This window comes from Pipistrellus kuhlii, unplaced genomic scaffold (genome assembly GCF_014108245.1).
Source record: "Pipistrellus kuhlii isolate mPipKuh1 unplaced genomic scaffold, mPipKuh1.p scaffold_m20_p_10, whole genome shotgun sequence".
Classification (NCBI taxonomy): Eukaryota; Metazoa; Chordata; class Mammalia; order Chiroptera; family Vespertilionidae; genus Pipistrellus; species Pipistrellus kuhlii.
The window spans coordinates 16,308,545-16,333,978 of record NW_023425405.1 but is presented as its reverse complement, the minus strand read 5'-3'; the positions used below and the strand labels follow the sequence as shown (position 1 = coordinate 16,333,978).

General features: G+C 53.3%; 2 protein-coding genes across 7 annotated transcripts in view; one reads left to right on the top strand and one right to left on the bottom strand.

Annotated features, from left to right (window-relative positions):
- Positions 1 to 18,677, top strand: part of LOC118713212 (solute carrier family 23 member 1) — a 31,628-nt gene extending 12,951 nt beyond the window's left edge. For 3 of the 6 annotated variants that reach the window (XM_036427616.2, XM_036427632.2, XM_036427623.2), the window contains 8 exons: positions 570 to 751; positions 2,014 to 2,134; positions 3,121 to 3,277; positions 4,430 to 4,683; positions 6,152 to 6,316; positions 6,910 to 7,018; positions 7,112 to 7,207; positions 9,790 to 10,486. In XM_036427616.2, coding sequence (XP_036283509.1) covers positions 570 to 751; positions 2,014 to 2,134; positions 3,121 to 3,277; positions 4,430 to 4,683; positions 6,152 to 6,316; positions 6,910 to 7,018; positions 7,112 to 7,207; positions 9,790 to 10,046 — 1,341 coding nt within the window. In that variant the 3' untranslated portion in view covers positions 10,047 to 10,486. Of the gene's footprint in view, positions 1 to 569; positions 752 to 2,013; positions 2,135 to 3,120; positions 3,278 to 4,429; positions 4,684 to 6,151; positions 6,317 to 6,909; positions 7,019 to 7,111; positions 7,208 to 9,789; positions 10,487 to 16,412; positions 16,620 to 18,466 lie in introns of those variants that run through there. The other 3 variants (XM_036427640.2, XM_045577020.1, XM_036427661.2) reach the window with 3 other exon arrangements.
- STRA8 (stimulated by retinoic acid 8) lies at positions 11,236 to 22,703 on the bottom strand. Its single transcript, XM_045577029.1, has 8 exons — positions 22,378 to 22,703; positions 20,363 to 20,438; positions 18,993 to 19,077; positions 17,668 to 17,934; positions 16,581 to 16,866; positions 14,942 to 15,015; positions 13,785 to 13,896; positions 11,236 to 11,624 (listed from the first exon to the last, which is right to left on the bottom strand). The coding sequence occupies exons 1-8, from the start codon at positions 22,573 to 22,575 to the stop codon at positions 11,550 to 11,552; spliced, it is 1,173 nt and encodes a 390-aa protein (XP_045432985.1). The 5' UTR covers positions 22,576 to 22,703; the 3' UTR covers positions 11,236 to 11,549.
- Between the last annotated feature and the right edge of the window lie 2,731 nt (positions 22,704 to 25,434).

Sequence of the window (25,434 nt, the reverse complement as noted above, 5' to 3'; positions counted from 1 at the left end):
CTCCGGCACTTTAGCTCCATCTGCTGGCCCCACGCTTTTCACCAGGGCTATCAACCAGAGGCTGTCACACGTTTCAACCTCCTTTTATGAGTTGTCTGATACAGTGGTCGGCAAACTCATTAGTCAACAGAGCCAAATATCAACATTACAACGATTGGAATTTCTTTTGGGAGCCAAAAACCGACTTCTGCGCATGGGCCACGAAGTTTCAATTGCACTGTTTGTGCGCCCACACATGTTACTTTGTGGAAGAGCCACGCTCAAGGGGCCAAAGAGCCACATATGGCTCCCGAGTCGTGGTTTGCCGATTTAGGGAAATACATACTTTCGAAAGCTACTTCCTGAGAAGGTTCGTATTAAGTGAAAATGTCCGTCAGGTAGTCCAGAACTAGAGAGAGGAGCGAGCTCAGAGTTCTCCTTCCCTCGGTGTCTCTGGGGTCCCGCTTTGCTCTGCACTGCCTCTGAGTGCAGCACCCAGGGGTGACAGCTGTGGCAGAGGCCTGGCTGGGCTGTGCTGGGACCCGCTGTCTGCTGCAGGCTCCCAGATGCCTGAGCTGCCCGCTCTTCAGTTGCAGGGCGTCATCATGGCCGCTTCCTGCGTCCAGATGTTTGTGGGCTTCTCGGGACTCGTTGGCTACCTCATGCGCTTCATTGGCCCCTTGACCATCGCTCCGACCATCTCCCTGATGGCCCTGCCCCTCTTCGACTCTGCGGGCAACGATGCCGGAGCCCACTGGGGGATCGCCGCCATGTAAGTCCTCTCCCGGGAGGGAGAGCCGTCTGGGTTCTCTTTGGTGGAAGATTACTCGGCAAGAAAACCCAGAGTCCTGGATATTGGCCAACTCTGTGCTTTACAAATACTCCCAAGAGCATTATGATGCCTTAAAAAGCAGTGAGATTGCTGCTTATAATTTACTAGTGGCCAGGTGCACGGATTCGTGCACATTGAGAGGAAATTAATTAGAAAGTGGCTGGTGGGGTGGGACTGGGCAAGACGGGCTGGCCACACCCTGGAGCCAACCTCCCACGGTCCCTCCCTGGCCGGCTGCACCTGGGCCCCATGGCTCAAAGGGCGTCTTCAGGGTGAGCGGCGTCCCTCCGGCATATGGGGTCCCTTGGCCTGGCCTGCGGGGATAGGGCCAAAACCGACTCTCCAACATCCCTGAGGGGTCCCTCGGAGTGCGAGAGGGCACTGCAAAGTCGCTGTCATACAGGGTGTGGAATGCAAATGCAAGTGTGCAGTGAACCAGATTCGGGGCCGACAGTGCCCCAGTAACAACATAACCCGTGGCTGAAGGTGGAATCACAGGGCCCCGCCAGGAATCAGGGTCCCTCCTCTCTGGTTTCAGGGTGCATCACCGAGAAACACTGCCAAGTCACTGCAGCTTGGCAGCACCTGTGTTGAGCATCTGCCCCCTGGTGGTCAGTGCCATCATAGCTCCTGGACAGTCAAACTGCCAGATGGTTGCTTAGCCTTTTATATATATATTACTGCTATTTACTATGTCGTTAGTACACACAGACTTCGTGTGGGGTTCACAGTTAAGTTAACACCACCAGTTCCCTGCCTACCAAGTTTTCATTGAGCAACTGTTTGTAAACCTCTGGCCTCCGGCGTCCTGGACAGAGAGGCCCCCAGCATGCAAACAGAGCTCTGCAGGGACTTGAGGATGACGCTGGATGCTCTCGTTCACTCTGCCCCTGTGGTCTGACCACAGCACTTGCAGAATGACCTGGGAGAGAAGGCGGTCTCAGACCCTGGCCTCGTGGCTCCAGCTGCTGGATCTACTCAGCTGCCACCCACAGGGACTTCTACCCTCACCCCCACTTCCCAGTAGTTCTCTGCAGCCACCAGCCACATCTGAAAGGGAACAGCCAGCAGGATGGCAGGACGCTGCCTGAGCTGCAGAGCAGGGCTTGGCGGGGACCTCCCCCGGCGGCTCAGCGTCCTGGGCCCTCCCTCGCGTAGGGCGGCCTGGCTGCCAGGTTGGGTGTGGCATGTTTCTGTTTCAGGACCATCTTCCTCATCGTGCTGTTTTCTCAGTACCTGAAGCACATCGCGGTGCCCGTGCCCCTGTATGGACGACAGAAGAAGTGTCACATGTCCAGCGTGCGCCTGTTCCAGCTCTTCCCTGTAAGTAGGACCGACTGCCCATCTCTTCCATTCTTAGTTGAGAGTGAGAGGCCGTGTCTTGTACTCCCAGTTGGCCCTCCCCCTCCTGCAGCGGCCTCCCCTCCGTGACCTCCCTCAGCCCGCCTGTGGTCTGTGGGAACACTATCTGGCCGTTGGGGTAACGCCATCCCCGGTCTTCCCTCAGGGCTCCTCTCCCAGGAGCAGAGAACCCTGCCCTGGGTGCCGCTCTGGGCACCGGGGTGGGACAGCCTCCTCATGTTCCCGGGCCACTCACAGCCAGACACTGGGGAGACGGCCAGGCTCACGGCCAATGATATGAAACTCGGGGACAAGATGCTTAGACCAGGTTCTTTCTTGTTTGGCTCGTGGGTAATTCAAGTGCCCAGTGACGATGCTGGCATCTCCCTCTGCAGAGCCTTCTCTGCTGAGGGAGCACCACACCGTCAAGTACCTGCAGCTGTCAATCATGCAGCTGATGTGCGTCACCCGAGAACCACTGCTGCCAAGTAACTGCAGCTTGGCAGCTCCACTGCCCACTGTAAGAAGATACCTCCACAGAATGAGCTCGTGGGTCCTTCAACGCCCCTGTAGGCCAGTGATTCCAAAATGTATGAGCCACCTGTAATGAAAAATCCAATATCTGAGGACCAGCTGTAAAAACTCCTGCTTCAGGCTCCACAGAACAGGGATTGTACCTCCATTGCACAGATGGGCGCGCTGAGGCTCAAAGGATTTCGATCCAAGGTCATGTGACCAGCAAACAGCAGAAAAGGAGACTGTAATAAGTGCCCACGTTAGTAGACATTCTGCCTGTTAGAACTAAGGGCTCCCCGTTGTTTATTTTCTACGCTTGGCTCTGTTAACGTGCTGATTGTCCACAGCACAGCTGACTCCTGTTGTCCCTGGAAGGGCCTTCGGGGAGGGGTGGCGAGGGCAGGGGTGGAGGGTGGGCCTTCGGTGGTGAAGGCGCTTCCTTCCTCTGGCAGGTGCTGCTGGCGCTCTGCATCTCCTGGCTCCTGTGCTTCGTGCTCACGGAGACCAACACCCTGCCCTCGGCCCCCACGGCCTACGGGTACCTGGCCCGCACAGACACCAAAGGCCACGTCCTGAGCCAGGCCCCTTGGTTTCGCTTCCCTTACCCAGGTAATAAAGAGGGGGGGGGGCGCCTCTGGCCTGGGGCACATATCCCAGGGCTGCCCGGCGGACCCAGGGCACAGGGTGGAGAGATGAATGGGGTTGGAGGTGGGTTTCCCTCTAAGGAATCTGACAATGAGGGGCAGGCCTTGGGGAGTCCGTGTCAGACTCCAAAGAGAAGAAGGTGACACCTGGGTTGTCTTAAGAATCCTATGGGAACAGAGAATAGCACCCCGTCCAAAGGTGAGAATGTCGGGCGCTGGGTATGACCAGGCCAAGGCTGCTGACGATGGCTCCTGGGGCAGGTGGGGTTCCTAAGTCTGTCACTCAAAGTCCCCTCTTTCTACTGTGACAAATTAGCTCAAACTTAGTGGCTTCAAACAACCCGTATTTATTATTTTGTTGCTGTTCAAGAGGCTCCCACTCCAGACCTCCCTCTGAGCCGTGAGCCTGGGAGTGGGGAGAGGACAGAGAGGCCCCTACCCTCCAGCCAGACCCGTGGGTCTCCTCTCGCATTCGCTAGATCCCACACAAGGGAGGCTTGGGGCTGAATGAGAACAAGTTCAAGACCATCCCTTAGCTCAGTGGTCAGCAAACTCATTAGTCAACAGAGCCAAATATCAATGGTACAACGGTTGAAATTTCTTTTGAGAGCCACATTTTTTAAACTTCAACTTCTTTTAAAGCCACTTCTTTAAAATAGACTCGCCTAGGCCATGGTATTTTGTGGAAGAGCCACACTCACGGGGCCAAAGAGCCGCATGTGGCTCTTGAACTGCAGTTTGCCGACCACTGCCTTAGCCCCTTCTGGTCTCTTTCCCCCGCAGTTCTTGGCTCAGGATGTATGAATAATCAGGTTCCTCGGGGCTGCCCTGGCCAGAGTAAGACTCTCATCTTCCAAATGCTTCGAGGCCTTTCTGGGGAGATACTCCATTGCTGGCTCTTTTTGTGCACAGGGACCTCAAGGTCAGCGTGCCTGCCCCGCCTCGAGGAGAAAGGATAGGGCAGGAGTCCGAGCCAAAGCTTCCGGACTGTTGTGAGGTTCAAGACACGCTGCCCGGTCTTTAAAGCCTTTCAGGGACCCCTCCGGCAAAGACATTACTGGGGTTCAGCACCCCTGTTATCTTCTGAGTTAACATTCCCTCTGCATTGCATTTCCAGGACAGTGGGGTCTCCCCACCATCAGCCTGGCTGGGGTCTTTGGGTTCATCGCCGGGGTGATCGCCTCCGTGGTGGAATCAGTAGGCGATTATTATGCCTGTGCCCGGCTGGTGGGGGCCCCACCCCCTCCAAAGCATGCCATCAACCGTGGCATTGGAATTGAGGGCCTCGGCTGTCTGCTGGCAGGGGCCTGGGGCACAGGGAACGGCACCACCTCCTACAGTGAGAACGTCGGGGCACTGGGTATCACCAAGGTAAGGCTGCTGACGGTGGCTCCTGGGGGCAGGTGGGGTACCTAACTCTGTCCCTCAATGTATCCGTCACCTACTGCTGCTACAACAAATGAACACAAACTTAGTGATTACAAACAACCCAAATTTATTTGACTGATCCGGAGGTCGAAAGTCTGACATGGGTCTTGTGGAGAGGGACTACAGAGTTTGGACAGGCTCAAGCTTTGGACTAATGAGAAGGCACAGTCCTCTCATGGCAAAGTCACGTGCAAGTCCCAGCTTGGAGGGCAGAGTCCTCCCAGCGTAATGATAGCCAGAGGTTATAGCTGTGAGCTTGAACCCATGGTCCGAACACCTGGCCCCATGCGTCTGGGTGATGTGGGCTTGATAGAGTTCAGGGGCACGTAATTGAGTAGATTTGAAGCCCATGAGAATGTTGTAACCACGCTCTTAGTTTGCCTCGTGAAATCTGGCTGTAAAATAAAGAGACAGCTTACAGAGAGGGCAGCGTCCCACCCGGACCCAGCTTTCTTCTCTTGTCTGTCTTTTCTCAATCCTTCACCGCCCCCACTCAGGTTCTCCCCTGGCCGTGCTGGTGCGCACGGTCTCGTGGGGCTGAGGTAAAGGTGTTGGCAGTGCTGTGTTCCTTCCTGGAGGCTCCAGAGGAGCATCCATCTCCTGGCTTTTCCCATCACCTAGAGCAGGCGTCCTCAAACTTTTTAAAGTGGGGGCCAGATCACGGTCCCTCAGAGAGCTGGAGGGCTGGACTATATGAACTACTAATTCCTACTATATCACCTCGGCTGCACTCACTGCCCAAAAAACCTGGCGGGCCGGATCAGACTCCTCCGCGGGCCGTAGTTTGAAGACCCCTGATAGAGGCCCCTCACATACCTGGGCTACGGTTCCCCATCCTCCACCGTCCAGGCCAGCAATGCTGCCTCCGTCCGGCCTCTCTTCTGCAGTCACACATCCCTCCAACCACAGCCAGGAAAGGTCCTCTGCTTATAAGGACCCGGGCGGTTAGATCAGGCCTCCCTGCGTCACTCGGGGCTCTCTCTAGCTCAAAACCTCCATCTTCATCACATCTGCAGAGTCCCCTTTGCCCTGCAAGGTGACATAGTCCCAGGTTTGGGGATGAGGACGTGATTCTTCGAAGGACCATCCTTCCGCTTACCACGCTTGCCCTTCCTGGTGGTGGCCATTCTGCAGGCAGAAAGCCTGTCCTGACTCCTGTGGAAGGCAGGGGCTTTGGGAACCCTGGAGAAGTGCCTCACTTTCTGAAACTTGGGTGGGAGGCCACTTCCCTCTGGCCCAGCCTGGGTGAGGCCTTCAGACCCCAATATCCAGCTGCCACCTGGCTACACCCCCATCTTTCCCAAACCCCGGGAGAGAGCTGAGGGGGGCCGCTTTGGGGTTAGGTGCTGGGGCTGCTGCTGTGAGTCCCTGGGAGGCGACTGAGTGCCTCCTCCATCTCCGGGTGCCTCAGGTGGGGAGCAGAATGGTGATTGTCGCCTCGGGCTGCGTGCTGCTCCTGATGGGTGTCTTCGGGAAGATCGGGGCTGCGTTTGCCACCATCCCGGCCCCCGTGATCGGAGGCATGTTCGTCGTGATGTTCGGGATCATCACCGCCGTGGGGATCTCCAATCTGCAGGTGAGCCGGGCGCCCCGGGGAAAGCAGTAGCATTGCCCATCCTGGATGGAGCCCACGGGATTGAGATGAAGGGAGCAGGGCCAGGGGAGGGGGGGGGGAAGGCCAGTCACCACACTGGCCCCCAATGGAAGAAAGAAACAGAAGCACCCCAAACCAGAAATTGTATCAGTTTGAACTGGATTACCCAAACCCATGCTTGGCAAACTGCGGCTCGAGAGCCACATGCAGTTCTTTAGCTCCTTGAGTGTGGCCCTTGCACAAAATTCCATGGCCTGGGCGAGTCCATTTTGAAAAAGTGGCATTAGAAGTTTAAATTTTAAAAATGTGGCTCTCCAAAGAAATTTCAATCGTTGTACTGTTGATAGTTGGCTCTGTTGACTAATGAGTGTGCCGAGCACTGACCCAAACCACTCGGCTCCCAAGGTCCAGTGGGAATTGGAGCTTGGCTTGCCCACGGAGAGCATGTGTTGCTGAGGTCGGCCTCCTGCCCCCATAGGAGGCGGTGGGAGGGAGGGGCACTCAGAGGGGTGTCAGCTGGGTGTGCAGCAGCAGCAGCAGCAGCAGCTCAGGGCGGCCGGGGCCTCTCTCCGCAGCATGTGGACATGAACTCGTCCAGGAACCTCTTTGTCTTTGGCTTCTCCATCTTCTGTGGGCTCGCGATTCCCAACTGGGTGAACAAGAACTCGGACCAGCTCCAGACAGGTGACTCGCCAGCCTCGGGACTGTGACCACTCCTGGGGCAGGGCTGGGGGCCCTCAGCCCTGGGAATGCTCCTCACTTCTGTCTCCACTCCAGGGATTCTCCAGCTGGACCAGGTCATCCAGGTGCTGCTGACCACAGGCATGTTCGTTGGCGGCTTCCTGGCCTTTGTGCTGGACAACACCATCCCTGGTAGGGCTCCCTTCGCGCGGCAGGCTAGCTGTTTGGGTAGGTGGCCAGCATGCGGGCCACTCGCCGTGCTTCTCCAGCACTGATTGCCCGGTCAGGCTGGCCACAGTCTGCATGGGCCTTGGGTCTCGGGGAGCAGGTGTGGTGGTGGTGGTGGGGGGGGGGGGGGGGGTGTATGGGTCTGTATTAGCTTTCTCAGGGGCTTAAAACACCAAACTGTATTTTCTCACAGTCTGGAGCCTGGAAATCCAAGGTCCAGGTGTTAGCAGGGTTGGTTTCTCCTGAGGCCTCTCTCCTAGGCTTGCAAACAACTGCCTTCTCACTGTGCCCTCACTTGTCCTTTCCTCTGGGGGTGTGCATCCCCGGGGTCTCTCTGTGTGTCCTAGGCTCCTTTTCTTATAAAGATACCCATCAGGTTAGGTTAGGGCCCACCCCAAAACCCTCCTCTTTACCTTAGGCATCTCTCTTTTTGTTTCTTTTTTCTTTTTTTTAATATATTGATTTTTTACAGAGAGGAAGAGAGAGGGATAGAAAGTCAGAAACATTGATGAGAGAAACATCGACCAGCTGCCTCTTGCACACCCCCTACTGGGGATGTGCTTGCAACCAAGGTACATGCCCTTGACCGGAATCGAACCCGGGGCACATGAGTCCGCAAGCTGATGCTCTATCCACTGAGCCAAACTGGTCTCAGCCCTTAGGCATCTCTTAAAAGCTCCTATCTCCAAATACAATCATTTTGTAAGGTACAGGGATTAGGGTTCCAACATATTTTTCGGGGGATACAATTCAGCCCATCACAGGGCCCTATGGTGATAAATACACCAGAAGCGAAAAGAAAAAGACCTAGGCCCTTCTCTCTTAGAGCCTACAGTCTAGTTGATGAGGGAGACAACGCAAGTATTCATTCATTCATTCATTCATTCACTCACTGATATTTATCCTATATAATAAAAGGGTAATATGCAAATTAACCCTAACAGTGGAATGACCGGTTGCTATGACTTGCACTGGCCACCAGGGGGCAGATGCTCAACGCAGGAGCTGCCCCCTGGTGGTCAGTACAAGTTTCTGGAAAAGCAGGGGGAGGTTGCTCAGCTACAAGCCGGGCTGATGGCTGCAAGTGCAGTGGTGGTGGTGGTGGGAGCCTCTCCTGCCTCCACAGCTCTAAGCATATCTGACTGCGGCTTAGGCCTGCAGTTGGACATCCCCTGAGGGCTCCTGTCTGCTAGAGGGATGTCCTCAGGGAGCAGGCCTAAGCTGGTGGGTGGACATCCCCCGAGGGGTCCCAGACTCTGAGAGAGTGCAGGCAGGGCTGAGGGACCTCCCCCGCTCAAGTGCACGAATTTTCATGCACCAGGCCTCTAGTGTATATATATAAAAGCCTAAGCCACTGGGTGGGCTAACCAGCCAGTAGCTATGATGCACACTGACCACCAGGAGCCAGACGCTCAATCCAGGAGCTGCTGAGGGACAGCAACTTTTCAGAGTGCCCTCTCGCACTCCAGGACCCCTTAGGGGATGCTGGACGGCTGGTTTCAGCCCGATCCCCACAGGCCAGACTGAGGGACCCACTGGTGCACAAATCCATGCACCAGGCCTCTAGTTTTTAACAGAAACCCCTTGAGCACTTATGTTCCAGGTGCTCTGTACAGGCACACCCTGTTTTATTGTACTTCATTTCACAGATATGATGTTGTGTTTGTGTTTTAACAAGCTCCAGCAGCAAAAATATTATGGCTTGCTTTATTACAATACTTACTTCTTTCTGGTGGTCTGGAACTGAGAATATAGAGACCAGAAAGACATGCCCCTGCCTTCCAGAAACCCACAGGCTACTGTGAGAGAGAGTCAAGAAAGCAGGCACTTGCCATCTGAGGTAGTAAATGCGATGATGAGCCAGTTGGGTCTCTAAGTGTTGAGGGTGTGGAAGGCGGAGAGCGCAGAGCCACTATCATCGATGGCTTCCCCTGCTCCCTTATTTTCTTTAAGAAAAAATATTTTCATTGGTTTCAGAGAGGAAGGAAGAGAGACAGAGAGAGAGAGAGAGAGAGAGAGATCAATGATGAGAGAGAATCATTGACCAGCTGCCTCCTGCACACCCCACCCTGGGGTTAAGCTACAACCTGGGCCTGTGCCCTGACTGGGAATCAAACTGTGACCTCCCAGTTCATAGGTTGATGATGTTCAACTGGCTGGGTCCACATGCTTCCTTCTTGACCCTCCCACAGCCTCTTGCAGGAACCTCTACGCTAGCCTCAGCTTCTATTCTTTCCCACATTCCTTTCTCCTCCACGTGTAGGATGTGTCTGCATTCCAGAAACATTAGCATGTGGAAAGCCAGCCCCAGTGAAGGACAGTGGTTCACAGAAGGTCCTGCCCGGAGCTCTGTACTGTCAGCCCCGCCTGGGGGCTCAGGGTGGCCCAAGGAGTCAGATTGAGCTGTGTGATTCCTCTGGTGGGCTTGGCGGCTCTGTTGGCAGGAGGAGACCTCATGAGTGCCCGCAGGGGGCACCAGAGGTGCCTTCCAGCTTCCACCCAGGCCTCCCTGGGCCCAGTCTTGAGTGCTCCCTGTCTCCTCGCAGGAAGTCTGGAGGAGCGCGGCTTCCGGGCATGGGATCAAGCCCAGGGGACGGAGGAGACTGCGAGGGTCCTGGAGATCTACAGCCTCCCCTGTGGGATTGGCACCACGTACTGCACTTCCTCCTGTGCCCAGTTCCTCCCCTTCTGGCCCAGCCGGGAGCCTGGGGGGACCGGGGAGGTGGGAGTGAGTCAGCTCACACTCTGCTCCCAGGATTCCTCAGGAGAGCGCCCTAAGGGTGCCATAGAGACCCGGATGTGAGGCTGTCTCTTCTGAGGCACGTCCCCAAGCCCTCTCCACCCCCTCCCCAACCCCGAAGGTGCTGGTCTCCCCGGGCAGGCATGGGCAGGGACCACACCCTCCTGAGCACCCGCAGCATCCTGTACACTGTGGCAGCGGAATACGCAGCAAGTGAAGACTACTGTGACCTGGCACTCCGTCCCCACGGCCTGGCCTCAGGCTGCATCCTCCCCCTGGCTCCAGCCCAGCGGGCTGTCATGGAAACCAGTGTAGCCTGATGCCCATCCCCATGGGAACTCCCTCAGCCATGCTCCCGCAGTGGAAGTCCTTGGCGTTGCCTCCTGCATCACAGGACGGTGAGCGGTGAGAGCTGGGCTGCGGAGCCGACAGGAGGTGAAACAGCCTTCAGTGGAGGGGAGCTGCTGTTGCTAAGATGTGTGTAAACTGTAAAGAGCCAGGCAGCCGAAACCGGTTTAGCTCAGTGGCTAGAGCGTCAGCCTGCGGACTGAAAGGTCCCAGGTTCGATTCCAGTCAAGGGCATGTACCTTGGTTGCCCGCACATCCCCAGTGGGGGATGTGCAAGAGGCAGCTGATCGATGTTTCTCTGTCATCGACGTTTCTAACTCTCTATCCCTCTCTCTTCCTCTCTGTAAAAATTCAATAAAAAATATATTTTCTTAAAAAATTATTAAAAAAAAAAAAAATACCCTTGCCGGCACCGGTTTGGCTCAGTGGATAGATCGTCGGCCTGCGGACTAACGGGTCCTGGGTTCAATTTCGGGTTGCGGGTACATCCCCAGTAGGGGGTGTGCAAGAGGCAGCTGGTCAATGATTCTCTCCCATCAACATTTCTAACTCTCTATCCCTCTCTCTTCCTCTTTGTGAAAAATCAATAAAATATATTTTTTTAAAATACCCTCATAGAAACATCTAGAATAACGTTTGACCAACTGTCACCTCCAGTGCACATGCCCAGGGACATTGTACACACTCTGTCCAGGAGCCTCGCTGGAAAGCTCTGGAGTCTGGCTGGGCTCCATTCAGGGGTCTTTATCGCCAGAAGAAGCAGATGTCGCTGGCTCCACCCTGACAGATGTCCTGCAGCCCTGGTTCGGGGTCCGCACTTTTCCCAGGCTCCCAGAGCATGCAGGTGAACAGGTGGTGGTCTCCAGAAATCTCCAGAACAACAACCTGAACCCAGAGTGCACTCCACAGACAGATGCTGCCTGTCCCTCCCTGGGATGGCCCAGGGCCTGCGCCTCAGCCGCGCCTGGCACCACCCGGCCCAGAGGAGCCCGGGGAGCAGGTGTGTGCCCTGCAGGACAGTCCTTTGCACCAAACAACCCTGAGAGACCAACACAGAGCCATGCTGCTCTTAAAGCTTTATAATAATAAAAAATGAAAACCATCAACATGCTTCTGGGAGAGTCCATCCAAAATATCCCAGAAGGCCAAGGCGGGTGCAGCGGGCAAACTTGGAAACGGTCCACTTCATTCATTGCCTCCCCTGCCAGCCCTTCTGCACTACAGATCTTCGTCATCAAAGGTCTCCATGCACTGCAACATCAACATCGCATCGTCCACGGGAAGCTCTGGTTCCTGCAACACACAGGATGAAGAGGATTGGTATTTATTTAAGGGTTCCTGGCTCTGGGTGACAGCCAGAGCCCCCTCCACCGCAGGCGTGCCCCTCTCCCTCCGTCTCTACCCACATCTTTTCAGCTGCATCTCCACCTCCAGCTTACGGCCAGGAAGTAAAGGCAGTGGGGGGAAGGTCCCATGTCCATGTTACTCTTTGACCACAATACAGGCTTTCCCTGGATGCCGCAGAACTGGCTGCTTTCCTATCATGGGGAATTGCAGGGGCCCAGAAGAGAGGGGACTTTGAATTACATCGTGATGTATCTACCAATGGAACACCATGCAGCTGTTTCCAAAAAAAAAAAAAAAAAGTGAATGCAATCGCTCTCTATCTGTGGGACATATTAATTTAAAAGGGAAAGAACGCCCTGACTAGTGTAGCTCAATTGGTTGAGCATCCTCCCATGGACCAAAAGGTTGTTGGTTCAATTCCTGGGTTTCGGACTCAACCCCCAGTGCAGGGCATGCAGGAGGCAATTAGTGTTTGATGTTTCTCTCTCACATTGCTGTTTCTCTTTTGCTCTTCCTCTTCCTCTCTCTGTAGAAAATAAAAATATATTTTTTTTAAAGGACTAGATACAAAGCAATGTGCACAAGGAGACTACCATTTGTGTTTGAAAGAATCCATTCACATTGGTTGGCTGTTCGAAAAACTGGTCATGGTGGCTGCCTTTGAGGCAGAGACTGGGTAGTAACCAAGGGGGCTGGTAGGAAAGACGCTGTTTTCCTTGTTGCCTTCTGGTAACTTGAACTTAAACATGGGTGAGCTGTTAGGAGGTCATTTTTTTTTTTTTTTCAAGAAGCAGCACTACCGTGTTTCCCCGAAAATAAGACATCCTCCGAAAATAAGACCTACTTACAGGTTTCCTTCTGAGTGAAACATAAGGCATCCCCCCGAAAATAAGGCCCCCCTAAGCTAAACATGAGAGTTTTGGTCCACTGGTTCTGAAAAAAAAAAAAAATGGAGTCACAAGAAATTCACCAGGAAATCCAGGAATTGGATTGTTATGATGATGTTCCAGAAGATGATGACATGATTGTCATTGAACAAATGAGTAAATTCTTGATACTGTAGGATTCACAGTTTGTCTGGTTTGTGTTGACAACTACTGTACTACCGTACCGTATACGGTAATAAATTTCCTTTATTTTCATTTAACAATAAATGTGTACCGTATTCTTCTTCATGGAAAAATAAGACATCCCCTGAAAATAAGACCTAGCGCATCTTTGGGAGCAAAAATTAATATAAGACTCTGTCTTATTTTCGGGGAAACAGGGAATGTTTGGTTAGCAAGAGTTTCTCATTCCCTTTACAAGGATCCCAGCCAACCTCTCCTGGTACCTGGTTGCTACATCAAGGTCTGCCCTAAAAGGCATTCTTCCCTCTCACCTCAGTTTCCCCAACATCTTCCACCCCACAGGCTGCCTTAGGCTGGAGTCGAGCATCCATGGAACAGGCCAAAGAGAATGAAAGAGCGTCCCCAGGAATTCCTAAATGTCCTGTGACTGCTTGGCTCCTCGCCAAGAGGCAGACCTGTTTCCCCGCCTAGACCCAGGGCAATATGCGCTGTCAGCTTTGGGAAGATGTTCATTTCTGGCTGTGCAACTTATCCTATATAATAAAGGCTTGCCAAAACTGGTTTGGCTCAGTGGATAGAGCTTTGGTCTGCGGACTGAAGGGTCCCAGATTCAATTCCGGGCAAGGGCATGTACCTTGGTTGCTGATTGATGATTCCGGTCAAGGGCATGTACCTTGGCAGCTGGTCGATAATTCTCTCTCATCGATGTTTCTAACTCTCTATCCCTCTCTCTTCCTCTCTGTGAAAAATCAATAAAAATATATTAAAAAAAAAAAAAAAGATAAAACGTAGATGTTAAAACTATTTCTTAAAAAAAAAAAAAAAGGCTAATATGCAAATTGACCGAACTAAGGAATGACTGGTGCCCTGACCACCGGGGGCAGATACTCAGCACAGGAGCTGCCCCCTGGTATTCAGTGTGCTCCCTCAGCGGGAGCACCACTCAGCCTTCTGGTGTGATCGGGTGAGACCTAGCACCCCTCAAGGGACCTGGATCCTGAGGGGGAAGGGGGTCTCCCACTCGGCGCTGTCCTACCTGCTTCTCCTGAGGGTGAGCACCACAGAGGTCTTTGAAGAAGTCGACGATGTGTGTGTAGAGCTGAAACTTTTCCTCTGGGTTCTCTGGGTTGCAGTTGGCAAACATGGGACTGACGACAGAGAAGGAAACAGCCCATGTTTGGAATCCTACTCTTTGACCTCTGCTTGGACCCCCTACAGAACTTGGATGATGATGTGAACCAAGCACTTTCAAACACCCAGCTGAGTCCTCAGAGAGCCAGGAGTCCTTCTCGCTAGGTTTGCCTCGCCTCAGCTCAATGTCATGTCTGGGACGCACCGGGAAAGTGAGACAATAGGGGGACTGGCTCCTGGGTCCTAATTTAGGGCCCTGAGCTATGGTCTCGGGAGCAAGGGGACAAGATGTCCTCTGTCCCTGAGAGTCGACCTCTACAGTGACGCCTCACGGCTCTGGCCCACCTGCGGGCACGTCGCACACTTGAGTTCAGTCCCTTCAGATGCCTCCGCCCAGGAGGTCTCAGGGGGACAGGATGCAGAGGAAAGGCGTGTTGTGCAGACTCCTTTCCCCCTGCCTTCCTGGGACAAGAAGCCAGCAAAGAAGCCGGGAGTCATGCCAGGCCAGCTGGCATTTTCACCTCACATTCCAGGCAGCTAGGAACCTTCAGACAGCAGCCCCCATCTTTTCCAAGCAAAGTAGAAAAAGGTTTTTTATTTTTATTTTTATTGATTTCAGAGAGGAGAGGAGAGGGACATGGGGCCTGTATCCATGTTGACCCAGTTTCTCAGGGCCAGACTTCCCCCTCCCACCTCTCAGATCAGACCGAGGGCTGTAACTGCCCATGGCACCTCACCCTGGGAAAACAGTGCAACATGAGCAGTCTGGAGTTGATAACCTGTGTGTCAGCCCTGGGTCGGGATGGGAGAATGTTCTGCTCAGAAGAACCCCAGACAATAGTGTCCCCAGGGCTACGGCACAATCCTAGGACCAGCCCACTTCGAATCACAGGACAAAGTGGATCTCCAAGAACTCCCACTGAATTTTGCACTCCTCTGGAGAGCTGCAGGGGAGGCTCCTGAACATCCCAGGAAGGGTACACCTCCCCCACACACACACATACACACACACATAATACACACATGAGCACACACACACACCATCTCGTACCCTGACCTCACCTGGAGCTAGATGTACTTGGGGCCTCACTTTTATCCAGGAAACATGCCACATCGTAGGCATCTTCGAAAAGGAGCTGAAAGAAAGCACAGAGCAGTCTGAACTTTGCCCTGGGCTGCTGCGGGAGGAGGAGCGAGACTGTCTCTCTGTCTCTCTGTCTCTGAAGGGCGTGCCCATGAGAGCTGGGCCCCGTCAGACTCTGCTTGGTGACCTTTCCAGGCGGGGAATATGAAGCTCTTGCCCGCCCAGAACAAACTGCCGACCCCAGAGGGAAGTGCTGGGGACCGTGTTTCCTCTTTCTAAAGAAGACGGCGTGAGATGCCAGAGCCGAGCCTCAGTTTACCTGGGGAAGGGCACAGCTACACCTCCGCAGGTGCAGAGCCCATTTGAGCCAAGGTTGACAGGTGAGCAGCTTCATGCCGAGGCAGCTGAGCACAGAGGTCAAGGGGGCTCTGGAGTTAGGCTGCAGGAGAGCTGACACCCAGCCCTGCCACTCGGAAAGCTGCGTGACCTCAGGCAAGTGACTTCATCTCTCGAACCCTCCTCTATAAATAGGAATCACAACAGTCCCTACACATGGGATTTTGCAAGCACTCAATAAGAAGAGCTGTGTGAGGGACCAGGCACATCATGGCTCAAACAAATTAGCTATTATTTAAAAAACAACAACAACAACAACAACACATTTTTATTGATTTCAGAGAAGAGTGGAGGGGGAGAGAGAGAAACATCAGTGATGAGAGAGAATCATTGATTGGCTGCTTCCTGCACAGCCCCTAGTGGTGATCGAGCCCACAACCCAGGCATGTGCCTTTGATTGGAATTGAGTTTGGGACCCTTCAGTCTGCAGGCTCCATCCACTGAGCCAAACTGGCTAGGGCCATATTAGCTATTATTGAATATTATCTGCTTTATCCACTGAGCCAAACCAGTCCCAAATATTATCTGCTTTATAAAAGAAATATATGTTTATCATGAAAATAGAAACCAATAAGAAAAAATCACCAAGAAACAATCCCACCTGGAGAGGCTCATTGTTAACATATTGATTTATTTCCCTCCATCCTTCCCCTAGGCATATTACATCATATATAGGGGCCTGCTGCACAAAATTCATGCACTGAGGCGGGTGTCCCATAGCCCAGCCTGCATCCTCTCCTATCTGGGACCCCTCGGGGGATGTCCAACTGCCAGTTTAGGCCCAATCCCACAGGGATCCCACAGCGATCGGGCCTAAACTGGCAGTCAGACATCCCTCTTGGAATCCTGGACTGCTGGCTCCTAACAGCTCACCTGCCTGCCTGCCTGATCGCCCCTAACCACTTCTGCCCGTTGGCCTGATCACCCCCTAACCACTCCTCTGCCAGCATGTGCCCTGACCAGGAATGGAACCATGACCTCCTAGTGCATAGATGGATGCTCAACCACTGAGCCACGCCGACCAGGCTAAGGCGTCTCTCCTATAATCCTCAGGGGAAGGCCAGGAAACGAACGGAAGAATAAGAAATGCCGCTCTGTGGTTGTGGTGATGAGGTCAGGAAAATCAGAAACTGACCACGTGAGCCAGAATCTGAACAGCTCCCCGGACTTGCTGAGTGACCTCGAGGACACCCCTCCGCCCCGCCTCCAGGGACCGCTCACCTCCTCCGGGGTAGACTCGAGCGAGTAGCTGGCCCCTTGGCTGTCGACGCCGCTGTCCTTCACGCTGTCCTCGGCACAGGCCGGCTCCCGGGGGGCCCCTCCCAGGCCCGCCAGGCCACCGTGCCTCCGCGCCACGGCCTGCAGGAGGCCGGCCTTCTTCTCCTCGGAGAGGGTCTGCCACAGGTGGGAGATGGCCGCGGAGACCACGGGCAGGGTCACCTCCTGGGAGGAGACGATCCTGTCCCTGGTCAGGAGGTCCATGGTCTGCTTGTAAAAGTTGAGGTACCTGGAGCATAAATGACAGCATCTCCCAGACCTGAAACTCGAGGCCAAGGCCCCCCACCTCCACCCCCCACCCCAGGCCGACTCCTAGGGACCCCGTGCGGCCACCTCTCCGTGCTGTGCCAGGGGCTTGGCCTTGCTAGTCTCTGGAGGGCCTGAGCCTAGGAGAGCAGACGCCATCTCCAGGGCCATGGAGACAGATTTCTGCTTCTCAGCCCTTCCTCACATCCTCCCAGATCCTGTGCCTTACAGAGGGGACGATGAGAGGCGTGGCTGGCTCAGCTCTCACTCCACTTAAAATCCCGAGCCCGTGCATGTGCAGACGTGACGTGATGCTTAAACTTGAGGCCTGAGAGTCAGGCTCATTGTGGACGGAGCTTCCCGTCTATTGAACGCTGATGTGGCTGCCAAGGGGCTATCTGTGGAGGGCGGTGAGTGGCAGTGGGAGTCTGAGCCAGCCATTCTCATCTCTCTCACTATAATGCAGCCCAAAACAGACCTTGGGAAGGTGTGTGGAAGGGGGCTCTAGCTCTTCTAATCACCATCAACCCCCATCCCCTACCCCACACAAGCACCCGGTCTAAGTAAGCACAGTGTGTGTGCTATGCAAATGTAGCTTCAAGACTATTTCTTTAGCTTTTCTGCCAACCGCATCCCCCAGCCCCTCCCGAGTGGAAATTCTGAGCATCCACGGCTCAGAGCCTGGCCTGAGCACTGGAGGCTGCAGCTTGCCCCGCTGAGCCTCGCCCCTTCCCCAACAGGAGCTCGGGCTGTGCACAGAGCCACCTCGCTCAGCTGTTCACACCGTTCAAACTCCATGAGGTCGGGTGGCAAAGTGACTGGGGAGGGTAAGAGCTCCACTTTTTCCTCCTCCTTCTCCTCCTCCTCCTTCTCTTCTTCCTCCTCTTCTTGGTCTTCCTCCTCCTCCTCCTCTTCCTCCTCCTCCTCCTCCTCCTCTTCCTCCTCCTCCTCTTCTTCCTCCTCCTCATCTTCCTCCTCCTCATCCTTCCCGACTGCCTCAAATGGGTACAAGTTGTCAAAGTCATATGGATGAACCTTATTTGGGAGTAGGCTGGTGAGAAAACAGAAACAAGGTAACATCAGATTAATTCCCTCATGAACATTGGCACCAAAATTCTTAACAGTCTTAGCAAACGTATATATTATATATGATATATTATATATGATATGCATCATATAGGTCATATATTATAACACACACATGTGTGTGTTCATACATTATAGCCCAGTGTGGTTTATCCTGTGAATGCGAAACAGTTGTTTTAAACTTTGAAAATCTATCCATGTAACTCACCATATCAACAGACTAAAAATCTTATCAATATTTGATTTTAAAATAGTATGATTTTAAAAAATATATTTTATTGGGTTTTTTTTACAGAGAGGAAGAGAGAGGAATAGAGAGTTAGAAACATCGATGAGAGAGAATCATCGATCAGCTGCCTCTTGCACACCCCCTACCGGGGATGTGCCCACAACCAAGGTACATGCCCTTGACAGGAATCGAACCCGGGACCTGTCAGTCTGCAGGCTGACGCTCTATCCATTGAGCCAAACCGGTTTCGGCTGTACAATCTCAATAGAGGCAGAAAAAGCACTTGGCAAAAGTCAACATCCATTCACAGTCAGAGCTCTCAGAAGTCCAAACTGGCCTTTCTTGGCTCCTGAGAAGCTGGGGGATCAGGCTGAGTTTTGGACTTTCCTTACTTTCATATGCACCTGCCAATAAGCCACTGACTGAGTTTGTAAAAGCTGAAATACAAAAGAAGTACTTGGTCTCATCTTTCCATAAAATAACATGCAATTTTTTTTTTTTAATGGAAGGCTAGGCTTTGAAATTAACATTGGATTTCCTTGTGAGGTGAAACAATATGTATTTTAATTTTCTTTTTAGGGCTTTTCTGTATTTTTGACATGTTCTGTAATAAGCAGAGATTTTTATCATCAGAACACAAAATCCCAGGCACATTGTAAGATAAAATAGAAAAGAATTCCCCAAGAGGGTTCTAACCAGTGAGCCACCCTCCTCAGCTCTCCCCATGCTGCAGCCAAAAGCGGCTCCTGTGACAGCAGGCCATGACACCAGGAGGCCCCGGGGCCGGCTCTTACCTGTGATTTCTGGAGAACATCCTGGCATATTTCTCCTTGACCTCCTCTAAGCTGTTTGCATTTCCATCCTGCAGTTTGAAGGATTCTGTTGGGGAGTTGAAGGCAAGGGAGAATGTCAGTATGAATCATAGCGAACGCTTGTTCCACCATTTGGTCAATTTGCATATTGGGATTTTATTATATAGGATTTATCTAAGTTGTAATAGGGAAATGGTTCTCACTGAAACATCAAAGTATTCAGAAACAATTAAGCTGCGTTCAGCAAACTACTAGGGCTGCAAAAAAAAAAAAAAGGCAAACAACTCCATGTGCTACTTGAAGGTGGAATAAAGGGTGACTTAGAGCCTAAACTGGTTTGGCTCAGCGGTAGAGCGTCGGTCTGCAGACTGAAAGGTCCCGGGTTCGATTCTGGTCAAGGGCATGTACGTTGGTTGCGGGCACATCCCTGGTGGGGGGTGTGCAGGAGGCGGCTGGTCGATGTTTCTCTCTCATTGACGTTTCTGGCTCTCTATCTCTCTCCCTTCCTCTCTGTAAAAAATCAATAAAATATATATTAAAAAAAAAGGGGGGGTGACTTAGAGAAATGAAGGCAAGGGAGTTGAACAAGGGCCTTTATTGAGTCTCCTGTCTTTCCAGGGGGAGCACGGAGGTCCCTGAGCCCACTGGGGTCAGCGTTAGGGGTCAAGAGCCCAGGTGCACCCCTCCTTCCAGATGTGAGGGGAAAGGGCTTCTCGGACTGGCCCATCTCACTCAAGGCATCGAGAGAATCCCTTTCAGAGTTCAGCTTCCACCAGGTCGTTAAACTCAGGTTCCCAGCAGCCATCTCTCCCAAGACAAGTGCCGAGGAGAGGAGCCAGGTTCTGACAAACACTGGCCTGCGTCTCCTCTGGCCTCTCGAGATGAGCTCAGGTACCTCCCACAGCTGACAGCCCTAAGGTCAGGCTGGGAATCTCCCCGTGCCCCTGGCCCAAGCCCAGCGCCTGCCTAGCACACAGTAGGTACTCAGTAAATATTCATTCCCTTCACTTCACCCAGCGTCTCTGTTTTTTTGTTTGTTTGTTTTATTTTATTGTTTTTTTTGTGTTGTTGTTGTTTTTTACAGAGAGGAAGAGAGAGTGATAGAGAGTTAGAAACATCGATGAGAGAGAATCATTGATCAGCTGCCTCTTGCACACCCCCTACTGGGGATGTGCCCGCAACCAAGGTACATGCCCTTGACCGGAATCGAACCCGGGACCTTTCAGTCCGCAGACCGACGCTTTATCCACTGAGCCAAACCGGTTTCGGCAGTGTCTCTGTTTTCAATAGAAAAACCAACCAGTCTTCCTTCCCCTGGGAGGGCGATGGAGGTGGCAGGTAGGATCTGTTACCTTTCACCTTCAGCAGATTATCCAAGATTTGTTCCTGTTCCTGAATGTGACTCTTCGCCCTGTTCAGAACCTGCCACTGCGGACAGAGACAGAAAATGCTGACAGGCCGGTTTCCACTGCACAGACAGGTTTTTTGTTTGTTTGTTTTTAAATATATATTTTATTGATTTTTGTACAGAGAGGAAGGGAGAGAGATAGAGAGTTAGAAACATCAATGAGAGAGTCATCGATCAGCTGCCTCTTGCACACCCCCTATTGGGGATGTGCCCGCAACCAAGGTAAATGCCCTTGACGGGAATCAAACCCGGGGCCCTTCAGTCCCCAAGCCGACGCTCTATCCACTGAGCCAAACCTGTCCCGGCCACAGACAGGTTTTGCAAACAGAGGAGCCACCCCCCTCCCCACACTCCCTCCTCCCTCCTCTACCCCCTTCCCCTCCCCTCACTTAGATGCACAATCACCATCCTTCACGTTGTTGATTAAAAGGGTAGGAAATTTGTTCTGTTGTGCAGAAGGCATGAAGTTTGTTTGTTGGTTGTTTGTTTACTAGAGGCCTGGTGCACAATATTTGTGCACTGGCAGGGGGGCATCCCTCAGCCTGGCCTGTGCCCTCTCACAGTCCCAGACCCCGTGGGGGATGTCCGCCTGCCAGCTTTGGCCCACTCCCCTGACATCACTCTCACAGACCCGGGCTCTCATAGTCTGAGGCTCTCACAGTCCGGGACTCCTCACTCCTTACCACCCACCTGCAGTGAAGGCAGGAGAGGCTCCTGCCACCGCCACTGTGCTCACCAGCCGTGAGCCTGGCTTCTGGCTGAGCCATGCTCCCCCTGTGGGAGCGCTCTGACCACCAGGGGGCAGCGCCTGTGTTAAGCATCTGCCCCCTGGTGGTCAGTACGAATCATAGCGACCGCTCTTCCCACCATTTGGTCAATTTGCATATTGGGATTTTATTATATAGGATTTGTCTAAGTTGTAATAGGGAAATGGTTCTCCCAGAAACAACAAAGTATTCAGAAACAAGTAAGCTGCATTCAGCAAACTACTAGGGCTGATAAAAAGGCAAACGACTCCATGTGCTACTTGCAGGTGGAATAAAGGGTGACTTAGAGGCGGCCTGAGTGATGTCAACCCCAGGTGGGCAGCAGGCTCCCAATAAGCTTCCCTCACTGGTCACAGTGTGCAACCTACTTCATTCTGCCCTCCTTTTTCCTTAATATTGTATCTTTATTATCTAGGGCCCCCCAAATGACTACTAAAGTCAAAATGATAACTGTGAGATTGTTAAAAAAAACAAAAACAAAAAAAACAAAAAAAAAACGAGAACTGCCAAGACCGGTTTGGCTCAATGGATAGAGCGTCGGCTTGGGGACTGAGGGGTCCCGGGTTCGATTCCGGTCAAGGGCATGTGCCTTGGTTGCGGGCATATCCCCGGTGGGGGGTGTGCAGGAGGCAGCTGATCGATGACTCTCTCTCATCGATGTTTCTGACTCTCTAACTCTCTCCCTTCCTCTCTGTACAAAAATCAATAAAAAAATATATTATAAAAACCTAAAAAACAAACAAACCGAGAACTGCTGAATACTGTTTATTCGCTGACCACCGATAGCTGTGCTGGGCCCGAAAAGAATAGCCCATCAGCCCTGCTCTCAGGGTGCTGGCATTCTATCAGGAAAGACCGGCACGGGAACCACAACTTGTAACACAAACTAGCGTTCTGCGAGTGCTAACAGGGGGTCGAAGCAACGGGCTGTGGGACCCCACGGGAGGAGGGGCTGATTCCCCTGCGGGACTGACGGGCCTCGTGGACCAGGGCACGGAGCGCAGCCGGACAGCAGCAGGCGCAGCACCATGCGGTGTCCACAGCTGGCCGCCGGCCCGCCTGGGCAGGCCCCAGCCCTCAGGGGTAAGGATGGGGGAGTAGCAACTCCAGGCCCAACCCCCCTCCCCCCCCCTCGGCTCCACAGCCCCTCCACATCTAGGAACCTTCCCCACACACACTCAGGTCCTCATACCTTCGAGGCCGTGAAGTCAGACTGCTGGTACAGGATTCTCCGCAGGTTCCCGAAGAGCTTGCTCAGGGTGGCTCGGTGGCGAGCCTGGGACAGGCGCCTGCGGGCCAGCCGAGGCTCCAGCTTCTGCACCCGCGCCTGCGCCAGGGGCCAGGGCGCCGCTCTGGGGCTGGGGTCGCTGCCTTCTTCGTTGGTCGCCATTAAAAGCTACAATGTAATAGTACGCTTTGGGGGTGGGGGGTGGGGCTAGATAAGAAAGATACAATATTAAAGAAAAGGGAAGGCAGATTGGAGCAGGAAGAAAGTAAAGGGTCCCAAACCAATGAACAGAATCAATAGCAGATACATAGTAAGCCACAGGTGACACAAAATGTGTTCTGTACAATCCGTTCCTAAAGGCAAGCCCGTTCACTCGTATTTGACTTACAGGTGAAGGGCGCACTGCTGCTTTGCACCAGGAAGCTTCCAGAACACTGCAGGTACTCACCAGACGCTTGTTCATTGACTGCGGTGGCCAAGGAGAGCAAGCTGTACCCTGAGATCGTATCCTTCACTTTCTGTCAAAAGCCGAACCGGGAGGCAGCCCACCCTCTGTGGCATTTCCCTACGCCAGAATGCACCCACTGCGACCTGAGTAGTGGTTACACAGGCGTGCAGATACGAAAACATAACCCACCGAAGTGTGTTCTTCAGGTGCTCTTCAAAGAGAAGAGAAGGCACTCTCCTGCCTGTGGAAGCAAAACGTCACACGTGGACAGAGAAGTGGGCTTAGCTTGTCCTGCGTCTAGTGGGCTCTGAAGGCGATCGTTACCTCGTCCTTTGGCACCCCTGATTTTAAGAACCAGGAGCCCATCCCCAGGAGAGGGGATTCTGGGACTGATACCTGACAGTTATAAGAGTCAGGGTCCAGGTCTCTTACCTGAGGCATGGACCCCTCCCTCAGGCACTCACCCCACCACTGCTCTGCCAGCTCTTTGAACAGAGAGGTCCTGTCTTCAACACTTCCGGGCCCCAGTAGGTGTGCTCAGTGCTGGGGTTTTTACTAAATTAGAATGGTCTTCCCTGGACCCATTCTCCTCTGAGCTCAGTCCTGCTGCGCAGGACAATGCCTGACCTCAGCGACTCACTTGGGGAGTCTGTTGAAAACATACATGCCCCCTAGGGGGTAGCTGTCACTTGCCGCCGCTAGGGGAGAAGGTGGCGCTAGAGAACCCTGCCCAGCAACAGGGAGCCGTGACCTCCACCTCACCCCGCCTGCCAGGGCCGCAAAACACCCTGGATCTGAAGCTGCTGGGGTGGGGCCAGGCATCTGGTGGGCAACGCGTTCCCCAGGTCATTCTGAGACCTTCATGGTTTGAGTGTACGCGTGGCAACACTTCTGTCAAAGCACCACAGCTGGCCGCAGCTGGGAACGGGATCTCCTCGCTAGAGGGAGCATGGGGAAGGGGTGGGAGAACGCTTTGCCACGAAGTTCTAGGGGTGAAATCGGCCAGAGGGCAGGCAACCAATCAAGCAGGGTGGGACTGAAAACGCCTCTTAGGTCAGAAGGCAGATCTCCCGCCGACAACGTGGACTTCCCCGGGGTATCTGCTTTCCCGCGGTTTGCTGCCCAGACCACGGCAGGACGCTCCTGTGACATTTGTGAGCGGGCCTCACGCCAGCAGCAGGCCGGGGCAGCGCAGAACCTGCAGCGGCCGTGCAGCCCGCGGGCTGGGTCATATCGAAGGCCACACCCTCAGAGTGTCCCATTTCCAAAAGCCAGTGCATCTTTCATACAAAGGGAAGGTTTTGAACTGCCCGGGGCAAAATGAGACCCTTCTGGCCTAAGGCCATAGCTTCTCTAATTTAAATTTAAGGACAATGAATGCACCTGCGCAATAACGGGGACCTTTTTAAATCAAGGAATGGAGGTGAAAATTCCAGGGACCTCCCGGAATCTGGAGTTCTCTAGTTCTAGAAATTCTATTACCAAGGGCCTCTGGGCTGTGGGACGCTCCCAGTGCCGATGCTGATAATTTGGGTTTCTCCCGGGCTTCTACTCACAGACGTTCCTAGAATATCCAGATGGCCGTGTCGTCCGTTTCAGGCACGGGGAGAAGGGTGCAGCCCTCAGCTTCTCCCATAGTGGGCAGACCATCCCATGACTTGCTCCCCCTAGGGGGCAGCTCTCACTGCCACCGCCAGGGGAGAAGGTGGCGCTAGAGCATTCTGCCCAGCAACTGGGACCCGTGACCTCCACCTCACCCCGCCTGTCCCAGGCTCCCTCCCGTGTCAGGAGCTGGGAGATGCGGGGTTAAGGTGGGGGTGGGGCACACCACGAGGAAGATGCCCTTCCCAGGGTGTGCACCGTGCACACTGTATGGCGATCCATACGCGATTCATGCTAACACTCCCTTTCCCCAGCTCCTTCTCCCGCAGTAAAACCACGGAGAGTTCTGTGGCCTGGACAGCTAAGACCGCACTATCCAGGCCTGGGGGCGAGCAGAGGCCCTAGGTGGAAAGAGCTAAAGGAAACTGAAGACCAAGAGAAATCCATGGGGACAGGGAATAACAGGCAGTGCACCCTAACCCCAAAGGCCGCTCTGGATCTTCACCATTTACAGTCTCATGGATTCAGTTCTCGGCACAGTTCGCAGTAAGAGGCACACACCCCTGAGAAGCTTAAAAAGCCTTTGAAAGGGGTGCTGCCCAGTTACCACATAAGAGGGGTGGGGCGGACTTAGACAAGGGGACGGATCTGGATATACTGTTCTGACTCAGAAAACTGAGCAGGTTTGGGGCAATCTAAAAGGAGTGCGAATCGAGGGAACTCAGTATAGATATAGTATATACCTACTACATGCCATATTTTTGTTCATGCTCATCGATAAACCAAAGCATTACCAAATGCATTCCTATTAAAACACCTGCTTAGAGCTGACTTAAAACACACACACACACACACACACACACACACACACAGAAACTCCCCAAATTTAAGAAAATAAGGTTCAGAAAAACTTTCCACCACTTCTAAGCATTCATTCAAGTGTGATTCATTCAAACCCTGGGCACACCTAT

Excerpts from the sequence above, each read along its gene's own strand:
- STRA8 (XM_045577029.1), bottom strand. The coding sequence starts at position 22,575 with ATGGCGACCAACGAAGAAGGCAGCGACCCCAGCCCCAGAGCGGCGCCC. Across the intron at positions 15,016-16,580 it reads TCGAGTCTACCCCGGAGGAG|CTCCTTTTCGAAGATGCCTA; the intron begins GTGAGCGGTCCC and ends GCTTTCTTTCAG. Across the intron at positions 13,897-14,941 it reads CCAAGTACATCTAGCTCCAG|TCCCATGTTTGCCAACTGCA; the intron begins GTGAGGTCAGGG and ends CTCTGTCGTCAG.